Consider the following 10,555-nt stretch of genomic DNA (forward strand, 5'->3'; position numbering starts at 1 on the left):
TTTGAGTTTTTACTCGACCTAAACGTTCATAAAATCCTTTCAATATAAAATAAACCTATTTTATCGATCTTATAAAAAAATACATTTGGATTGAAAATAGGTAGGTTTGTTTTACCATAACAAAAACGACCAATTACAGCGGACAACACACGTGTGATGTCATTAACCCTTGTGCTATCTTAGATGTCCCCACCCTTACATTGACGTGTTCTCCCTACCATGACAAAGGTGGATAAAGGTGGAAAGATTTCATGTAATCCATGGACACCAGTGAAGATCACAAATCATCATTCCCATGATGGGAATTGAAGGACGATTTGATCCCATTGCAACCACACCAATATTTTCAAGGGACCTCCAGATCCCGCCTGGACTACAACCTATCCACGACTTTACCCAAAGATTACTGACAAGACTCCCCTCCACCCCCCCTAGCCTAGTCCTGATCCCTAAGCTTAACCCTTGTGATATCCTAGGCACTTTAACATTGGAAGCGGGGTCATCTGGACCCCACAAGAGAGTGCAATAAACCTTTTTTCTTCAGTGATCTTCACTGGTGTCCATGGATTACATGAAATCCTCTCCACCTTTGTCATGGTAGGGAGAACACGTTGATGGTCATCTTGACCCCATAGGACAGCACAAGGGTTAAACCTTACCCTTTAGTTGGGGTAACTATGGTAAACTGGGGTTCTGTCCCCTACTCTCATCTACTTCTACTCTCTTTCTCTTCTCTATTCTTGATCATTATTCATCATTTAGTTCTCCATGCCTCTGTTTGGTGCAGTGCGATTCATGTTCTGTCCCTCCTTCCCACCCCCCAGGAGGGGAGTGCTTCCAGATTCCAGTTGGCTCGTCTGTGCTCCTGTACCTGACCATGTACCTCGTCTGTACTACTGCTCCTGCACTAGTTGTAGAGTTAGATAAGTTAATTCTTCTCTATGAGTTCTGGTAAATTGCATGTCCGTCCTGGGGGAGGATCCCTCCTTCACATGGACACCCCTGAGGTTTCTACGTTTTTTCTGGAATACAATTTCTTTAGGAGTTTTTCCTTAACGCGAAACTTAACTATTGAATTGTATGTAATCATGATCCTTTTTATTTTATGTTTAACTCTACATTTATCCCCACAAAGCCCATCGAGGCGACTGTTGTTCTGATTTTGGGCTATACAAATAAAATTGAATTGAAGTATAAATGAACGGTTATAGCCCTAGTCTTACACCATGACTTGTATTTTGGAGATTAACAAGAAATGTTAAAAATACAAACAGGATTAGCGATGGTGCTGGACATTTAGCATCTGAAGTCCCTGCAGGAGGATTTCACATAGATTACCTTTGGATACCAACAGTGAATGTGAAATGTTTATTTAAAAAAATAAAAGCGCCCTTTGACAAAATTTCTATAAAATATAGCAGTATGTTTAAGATACACCGGGGAAAGAATCTGTTTTGTTAAGCAAGGATTTAAAATTTAATGGTCATTTTCCAAATAACAAAGCTCCAGCTTTAAAACATCTCAGTCATTCCTACAACAGATCTTGTAGGACAACTTTAAAAAAAGACAAGTGTGTATTCAGAAGGGGGAGGAGGATGGGGGGTCCGGGCTGTGGCTCAGAACCGCCCGGAGCGTTCCCGGTCTCTGGAGCGCCGCCTCTTGTGATCGTGTTCTGCCTTTCGACCTCTGTCCCTGGAGCCGGACTGCCTGTCTCTTGAGCGGGGTCTTTGGCGGCTGCAGAGACAGAAGAGAGGAGCGTTTTTTTCTGCGGCGGCTGCATTTGCTCAAGTTTCTGAGAGTCCCGGCGACGTTCGGACCTCTTCCTGCGGTGGCCGTACAGCTGTCTCCTCAGGTCACGTGAGATGGGCTTCAGATGCATGAAGTTGCAGAAACCCCCGCGGGTGCAACCCCTGCAGAGAGCACCCAAAAAAAAAAAAGGATTATTCTTTGTCTCGGCCTCCATCTTTGCATCCTCAGCCCCTCATGTCCTCCTTAAAGATCCTCTTTAAACTTCATCTAAGTTCTTGTTTTTTTCCTGGCAGCTCAAATCCTGATTAAAAAAATAAAAATAAAAAAACTGGAGAAAACACTGAAATATCTCTAAACCTATAAAGTAAAAAACGAGACAAAAATAAACACAAAAAATATAAAATCAAGAAATAAGTAAATAAACGCATAAAAAATAAAAAGAATAATATGTAAAAGAAATAAAAATCAAAGAAATAAAAAAATAACTTTTTTGCACCATATAAAAAAAATCGAATAAAATCAACCTAATAAAATCAATAAATAAAAAGAATAAAATAACAAGAACTACATAAATAAAAAATAACTTTTTTACATCATGTAAAACATTAAATAGAATAAAAAACGAATATTAAAATCACTAAATAAAAAGAACGAGATAGATTAAAAATAACAAAATTTAAATAAATAAATAACTTTTTAGGATAGTTTAAAAATTAAATTAAATAAAAAATGAATTATAAAATCCCTAAATAAAAAGAAAAAAATAGATTAAAAAATAACAAAAGTTAAATAATTAAAAAATAACTTTTTTGCATTGTTTAAATAAATAAATGTAAATACACAAAACACCAAAATGTGTTCAATCAGTAAAATATAAGCAGAAAAAAATATAAATGTGAAAAGTAAAACAAATATAAAAAAAAACTGAATTTGTTAAAGTTTGAGAAGCTTTTTTCCCTCTTTGTTTTATGTGACCATAACCATCTCGTGTGACGTTTTTGACTCACCCCGTCTCATACTGGTGACAGCAGGCTTCTCTGAAGTCTGTGACGGGGGAGAGCTCGGCGTGGATGGGCTGCCCGTTGAACCAGCGGTTGTTCAGGTCCAGCATGGCCTTCTCTGCATCCTCCTCCTTGCGGAACTAAGAGGAACCATCGCCAAACGGAAGGTCAAAGAGGTCCGCGGCAGCGTCAACACATCAGAGTGCGGGACTCTGCCTCACCTTCACGTAAACGTTTCCAACCAGATGGTCCCCGAGGTTGTCGCACACGTTCATTTCTTCCACTTCGCCATACTTTTCCTCCATTTCTGTGAAGACCTCCTACGGAGGTTCAAGAAGAAAACTTTACCTGACAAGAAGGCGGTTTATCGGGTGTCCCGCAAAGCAGGAAATAAAACGGGACCATCTGCTACACCGCTTTGTTAGGACAAGCCATTTCAAGGGGATGTTATTTCTGCCATTTATGTACCAAAACCTGCTGGTACAGTATTTGGAGAAAAGACACCCAAAAATGTATGCTAAATAATAAGATGAAAGAAGCTTCTTTAAAAATAATGCACAAAATTTACCCCACCAATCAATTCATGCTAAGATGCATTAAAACAATTGAACACCCAGAAACACTTAACCATCTTTTTTTTTTTTTTTGAATAGTACTGAAAGTAGATGTCTTTGGGAAAAGTGTTTATCAAAGAACAAATTCACCCCAACTTCACTCTGAAATTTGAACATATACTTTTTGGCTTTCACAGTAACAAACTTTTAATTAATTAATCTTATTATAATGTGGCAAACTTTATATCCTTAAATGCAAATTCTCATCATCTTCTATTTTCTTCCACATATTAATCAAACAAATGGAAAAGCATCTGTAAAAGCCTTCATCTGAAAGCTGTATGTTTATATGAAAGTTGTAGAGCCTTGAATGTTTTGGTGTAAAATGTGTGTTATATGTACGGTTTTTGCTCCCCAAGCATATTTGAATTTGATTTGGTAAAATTGTGTTTTGTACTTCCATTTTGTGCGATAAAGTTGTAAAAAAGTTGTTTTAGTTTAGTCTGTTTAGTTAGTTTAGTATTTTCCAATTGAATTTTATTAACCTTTTTGATTTTATGTTTACTTTACAATTACCGGTACGAAGCCCATGGAGACGACTGTTGTTGGGATTTTGGGTAACACAAAAAAAAATTGAATTGAATTTTAAAAAAAAACAAGGTAATTTCAATAGTCCTATTCTATTCCATCAAACTCTGGTCTGCTGCAAGACGCCAGTTTACTCCAAGATCAAAGTTTCTTTTTTAATTGAACTAAACTCCATCTTGCATTGACAACAGCTGCTTTTTGCCTGAAACAATCTCTAACAGCTTCTTTTAAAACTGAAACCGACTCAGACGTGAGGTTTGGCGTTTTCGCCGCTGCAGGAAGTCCGAGTGACACAAAGAGACGCAGCTTCCTGGAGTTAAAGCTGACTCAGCGTCTTCTCCAAACATCGTCGAGCGACCCTCTGCCTGTTTTTCTTCCACTTTATAACAGATTCATGTTCACAGACACAGCCAACGTTTCTTTACCTCAAAGAACTCGTCATAATGTTCCTGCATCTCCACGTCACTGACGTTAGCTAAGGAGAAAAGGAGGAAAAGGGGATGAGAAAAAACAAAGCAACACATCTTATGTTTGCCTCAATAAATGAGACGGATAAAAAGACCAAATGTATGGCTTCCTTTCTTTATGCATGCATCTGTTTCAACGTTACACGTGACCCCTTTTACCTGTCGACAGGTGCAGAAGTCTTACTGTCGGTCAAAAGGATCATTTGAGTTCTTTGGTCTTTTTGGAAACATTAAAATTACAAAATGATGAAAGATTTCATTCAGCTGCTTTTTTTTTTTTTTTACTTTTCAGTGTCTATTTATCCCCAGATCACAAAGACGAAGCAACTTCAAGAAAATAGAAAAAATTAACAAAAACAAAAAATAGTCAGGATCAAGTTATGAAGCTACTTCCTCCTAACACAAAACCTTTCTTACACATCACCATCCGACATACGTGTTACGGCAGAAGTGTTGTTTATTTACATTTTGTTTACATTTATTGTTGCTTACAGGGTATCAGACAAGCATTGCTTTGATGCAGGCAGGCGTGAAGACAAAGAATGACAGCACATCAAGGGTTAAAGTCCCTCAGTGGCCTTAAGGAACTCCATTACAACAGCACAACAGAGATCTAAACACTACAGTTTTCTACTCCCTGTAAAAAGAGCTATTAAAAATACAGTTTAAAAAAAACAAACAAGTATTGAGCTTTAGAAGGTTGATGTGAAGGGCTCAAAGAGTGACACACCAGGTGTGCTTCACTGCAGGTTTCATTCTTCAGAATCCCGCTATCATCTCCACCTTTCCAACATTCTGATCTGAAGACATGAAATCAAAGCCTTTTATGGTGTGTAAAAAAAAAAGAAGATACAAATAATCAGAAGTAAAGCAAACCTGCCGGGGTAAAAAGCCTGACGAATCCTTTAGATTGCAGATTAATAAAATGTTTCTTAATCACAGCTTTGTTGGTCATTTGTGTTTCTCAGGATCCGACTAAAGCTATGGTTGAATAAACATCTCTTGGTGAAGTGAAGCTGTTCTTTAGAAGTTAAAGACGAGAATGAAAATGGATCTAAAAAACATTTCAAATCGGTTTGATCAAAAACAGAATTGATTCAATCTTGTTGAAATTTCATGCATTTCGTGTAACATTCTGGGATTTCTTAAGCCTCAGAGAAACAACATGAAGGGAATGACGGATTTATTCATCTGTGTGTTTTTGATCAGATTAGACGAATAAAGAAATTTGACTTCACTGGTGAACTGAAGCGGTTTTGATCTCTTGTGTTGCCACAAACAGAAAAAAACAGCTTCATTTTTGACAATAATATTCCGCTCGCGTGTTGTCAACTCGTGTTTGTGCCCTTTTGTGTAAACCACACATAAAGAGGAATTTACACAAGCTGTACAACTCTACTAAATCATTAATTGACTTAAAGATAGGAAAGAAGGATAGAGACACTTACTCGATTCAATTCTCTGTACGTCCATGGTTGAAATCTGCCTTGGTGGTTGGATGTTTCCATCAGAAAGTGGTCTTTGCTACGCCTCGAAATGCAAGTTTAAAATCGATGTCCTTGTGTCTGTATTTTACCCTCAAAAAGAAAAAAACAACAACAACTTCATAACCACTTTCGCCACTGAAAATCAGTAACTCACGAGGATCGCCAACTGGTTTGAAGGCAGAGCCTTCAGATCGCTCGTTTGGACGCTTGACTTATGGCCGACGATGCAGTCCTGATCGAAATCTTTAGACCAGCTTAAAAAAAATGCAAGAATAATAAGCATTTGACACAGCTGGACCTCAATACAGAGCTTCAAAGTGCATAAAGCAGACAAATGGAGCTTCATGCTTTCAGCTGCCAGTGTTTTAAAAATAATTGTCATCAGCTGATCAAAAGTGTACAGCTTTTAAATGCCAGAATTAGTGCCAAAATGTGCAAGTTGTGTTATTTTGTATCAAGTAATTGTCCTATCAAGGTCTCTGGATGGTAAAGCCACAAAAAAAAAGCTCCATTTCGTTGAGCGTGGTAGGACAGCTGAGCTGCGTAACCCTTGTTCTATCTTGTGGGGTCAAAATGACCCCACCCTTACGTTGACGCGTTATCCCTACCATGACAAAGGTGGAGAGGATTTCATGTAATCCATGGACACCAGTGAAGATCGCAAATCATTGAAGAAAAAAGGTTCAGCGCACTGTCTAGTGGGGTCATCTGGACCCCACAAGACCACAGAGAAGCTCACTGGAGACCCAAAACCAGCGTGTACAGTCAAACCTTAGTGTCCCCATCATATTTCATCATCATATGTTGTTAAAGTTTGAGAAGCTTTAGGGTTTCGGGTTAGGGTCAACATCATATGTTTCGCAACTCCGTCCTCTCACAAACCTGCATTTTCCCCCCCAGAAATTCAACTCATCGTCGAGGCTTTCAGAGCCCTGATAATGAGGGTTCACACTGGGTTTGGCAGGAAGACATGAAGCATGCTGGACGGTGGGGAAACCCAGATTTAGACGGTCCTCATTCAGCCACTGCTGTATATGATCCGTGCCATCGTTTATGCCGCAGCAGGTTAGCGTCCTGCGTGTGCAATGACCCGTGAAAATCGTCCCGGTTTTGTTTCCTACAGAGGCTCATTCATTCCTTTGACCTGGATAACCCGGAAAACAGTGACAAAAGCAATCAATTAAAAGTGTTTTTTGATAGCTGGTCCCTCTTTTTTCATTTTTTTTATTTTTATTATTATTTTAGTTTTGTCGTCTGTACTTTTTTATCCACTGCTAAGATTATTTGAGATTGTTTTTTTTAAAAGCATGAGATGAATAGTTGCAGAGGGGACAAGTTCACCACAGACTGATGATTTAAAAAAAAAAAAGATCTTTCGCAAAAATATTTCAATAACATTTTAGGATGTTAAAAGCTCAGTTTGGTATCAGACTGAGGAAAGATGCAGTCATCCTCTCCAATCTCCCACTTACAGGTCACACCTTCCATGGACTGGGCGGTGTTCTGAGGGTTCCTGTAAATGTTGAGCATCGCAACCGTCTGAAAGAAGAGCAGAAGACAAAGGATTTATTTTCGGGTGCATGGGAGGAATTAAAAGTTTATTAATTCGATTTCTTTTCATGCAAACAACTCAGATTTATGGAACAATCAAGAATCAATGGAGCATCTGCTCTCTGGTACTAAAGCTGCTGCTTAATTTGCAGGATTTTTTCTTCAAGGTGTGTAATGTTGACTTTACAGACCCGCTTCCATGAAAATCGTGCTTTTGAACGAGTTTTTGTGTCGTTGTTGTGATGATGGAGGACATATATAAAGAAAACTAAGCGTAACATTGTATTTATGAATATTTCTTCATTCAAATTGTTGTGAATAATCAGAGAGGGGTCAACCTCTGACTGAAGGTTGCAGGTTTGATTACTGCTCAGCTTGCTCAGGTGTCCAAGTGTCCTTGGACAAGACACTCGAACCTCTCATTGCTTCTGATGGGCCGGCTAGTGCTCTGCCACCATGACTGACTGACTGACTGACTGACTGACTGACTGTGTGTCTGTGTGTGTGAGTGTATGTGTGTGTGTGTGTGTGTGTGTGTGTGTGTGTGTGGATGAACAGGACTGTGACCGTACAGCGCTTTGGACCTTAATGAAGGCAGAAAACCTCCACCTAAGTTTACACCATTCATCATTTTCTCTGTCCAGAGAAGACGTTTCTATAGATGATTTCTCAAATTATCTTCAACGCCATCTGTCCTCTATGACCAGAACATACCCGTTATTGTCTAAAAGAGAGGTCATCAATGTCTAAACTGAATAATTGGAATAAAAATTGCAGTTATATTTGAAGAAGTTCCATCTCAATATCTTCTAGATAAAACTTCCAAAGGCCCAGAAGAACAGAATCCTGCTGTAACACGACTTGAGCATCTCCACAGATTTAAAAATATATAAACCTGAAAGCTCCCAACAGAATAACAATGACTTTTGTTCAAAGATGGTGGAGCAAACCCTTTTTTTTCTGTCTTTCTGTTTAACAAAATAGATCTCAGAAGCAGAAAATCATCAAACCAATGTCCTCTGAAGTTACAGACATCCATCATTCTACTATATTACAAAGATCTGAGGCATCTTTAGGCAGATTAGAAATAAAAATGAGATGGCGGGGATCTTACTTGGCTAAACGTCGGCTTGTTGTGTAATCTGGAGCAGCGGTCACCATGTCGGCAGGCACCAATCTTAAAATAAAAAGAGCAGTTCACTCTGCAAAAATAAACGACAACGTTAGGCAAAGGCAGATTTAAAAAGAAAAATCATATTTATTGCACATAATTTTCTAAAACAAAGAAAAACACTCTGAAACATACAATTGTGGCTCTGCTGCAATGACTTTAGTGTTCCTAAAACTATGTCATCCCTGTGCAGGCAAAACCTGCCAACTATATCCAGAAACTATATTTCCCACCAGAACCAGCAGACAGGAGTATAGATAAACTATTATAGCAACGGAAATCTGAGTTTCTGATTTATCCCCTTTTTTTTTAACCTGTTCGGCTTTTGCACGAGAAGGTTTAACCTCGAAACCTTCAGTTTTAGATCATGTACTGTTTAGAATTAAGTCACGTGGTACTTTCATTGAATTTTAAAATAAATCTTATTTAGGATGGGCATTGATTATTAACCCCCAAAAAAGAGAAAAGGCTATCACTAAGCTAGCGCCAGGTGGCACATTAAAGAAAACAAAGAGAACACAAGAAGGAAGGATTTATTATATTTGCTGCTGTTGTCCGTCATAAATTATAAGCGAATGCAAGCTTTAAGCACACGCTCGTAAAAATTGCAAGCAAGTTAAATTATAAAACGTGGTTAAGGTGTTGTCCGCTAATGCGTGTTTATTATTTTAACAAAATTTCGTCACCTACTCGTTTTTTTTCTAACTCGCAGTATTAATTTAGTGTGGAGGCTAGTTAAGCTAAGCTAGCGCTAGCAGAGGCAACCGTCGTTACGTTCCGCGCGGCAGGTGAAAGTTAGCTTAAGCAGAACATACGACCAACATTATCTCATTAACGGAGTTGTTCCGTTACTTACTTGTCTTTCTCGGTGCCAAAAATGGATGCTAAGTACTCTGCCATCTTGTTAGCTTACGCTGTAGCGCGCATCATGAAGCACCTAGCCGTTCCATCTCCTTCATAATAAAAAACACGCGCCACTAAACCTACATTTGAATATTTAGGTATGCACGGAAACAAGCACACATACAAATTTTGCAAAGAGTTCAAACGCTGTGTTGTGTTTTACGACAAAGTTATGTGTTAATTAAAGAAAATATATCAATTGTGTTACTAATTATTGAGTGCGCTATTAGTTCTTTGGTTTTATCGTTTTACTTTGAAGGCGAGAATGCCCAACCGGAAATGTTTAAAAGCGGACTGTTAACTTTCAAAATAAAAGGGTGTCCATGTGCGTTGATAACAGTCTGCAAGCAAGTACTGTACTTTAGATTGGCAACTGCTTGTTGAGTATATTAAATAAGGGAAGGAAGAAACAAACATTTGAATCATCTTACGAAGATTTCACGCGGGGTTTTTTTGTAGTAGTTTCCCTTTCCCCCCCGAAAAAAACCCCATTCACATTAGCAATATTTACAGAAACAGAAAATCTTTAAAGAATAAATAAAAATATGACTGGGTTATTGATGTTACCAAACATTATTTTATGATTTTGCTCACAGACATAAATGCAGCTGCTTGAAAGTGTTTTTGATTGTGGAAGCAGAGAACTTCATAGGCATTGTTTGTTTTCTTATTGGTAGAAACGTGTAGTTATATAGTGAACATTTTCAGGGTTTTTTGTTGTATTTACAGTCCAGTTATCATTGGACATGGACACGCAACCCCATAGAAAATAAAAAGCGTCTTTATTATATTCTGCATAAACGTTTTTGATCTGATAATCAAACTGTTTTTGTTTTGTTTTTTTACCAGAAAGTCCTAGGTGGACTTAAAAAAGGCAATTTTTGTTAAAATAAATACATAAACAAAGTTGATGAGCGTTTGATTTTATAACAAACAATAGCGTGTTATATTCCTAAAAAATAAGTGTATAAGAATTATCTCAGTCCGAAAAGTCAACATAAAGTGCTGTTTAATTAATAAAATATTTTAATATTTTCAAAATAGACAGTAGAAACATCATGTTTTCACGTTTTGGCTTGGTTTA

At 37.9% G+C, this 10,555-nt stretch overlaps 1 protein-coding gene across 2 annotated transcripts; it reads right to left on the reverse strand.

Annotated features, from left to right (window-relative positions):
* Positions 1-1,345: 1,345 nt before the first annotated feature.
* LOC101171784 (splicing factor U2AF 35 kDa subunit) lies at positions 1,346-9,756 on the reverse strand. 2 transcript variants are annotated; one of them, XM_004081414.5, is made up of 8 exons: positions 9,425-9,756; positions 8,512-8,599; positions 7,319-7,385; positions 4,318-4,367; positions 2,972-3,070; positions 2,757-2,890; positions 1,818-1,910; positions 1,346-1,734 (listed from the first exon to the last, which is right to left on the reverse strand). In XM_004081414.5, the coding sequence occupies exons 1-8, from the start codon at positions 9,466-9,468 to the stop codon at positions 1,617-1,619; spliced, it is 693 nt and encodes a 230-aa protein (XP_004081462.1). In that variant the 5' UTR covers positions 9,469-9,756; the 3' UTR covers positions 1,346-1,616. The 2 variants fall into 2 exon arrangements, with proteins under 2 accessions (XP_004081462.1, XP_078795225.1); XM_078939099.1 differs by lacking the exon at positions 9,425-9,756 and adding an exon at positions 9,259-9,376.
* Positions 9,757-10,555: the final 799 nt, after the last annotated feature.

This window comes from Oryzias latipes, chromosome 21 (genome assembly GCF_053564925.1).
Source record: "Oryzias latipes strain Hd-rR chromosome 21, Olatipes_Hd-rR_3.1".
Taxonomy (NCBI): domain Eukaryota; kingdom Metazoa; phylum Chordata; class Actinopteri; order Beloniformes; family Adrianichthyidae; genus Oryzias; species Oryzias latipes.

Excerpts from the sequence above, each read along its gene's own strand:
- LOC101171784 (XM_004081414.5), bottom strand. The coding sequence starts at position 9,468 with ATGGCAGAGTACTTAGCATCCATTTTTGGCACCGAGAAAGACAA. Across the intron at positions 4,368-7,318 it reads GTCCATGGAAGGTGTGACCT|CTAACGTCAGTGACGTGGAG; the intron begins GTAAGTGGGAGA and ends TTTTCTCCTTAG. Across the intron at positions 2,891-2,971 it reads TTGGAAACGTTTACGTGAAG|TTCCGCAAGGAGGAGGATGC; the intron begins GTGAGGCAGAGT and ends GGTTCCTCTTAG.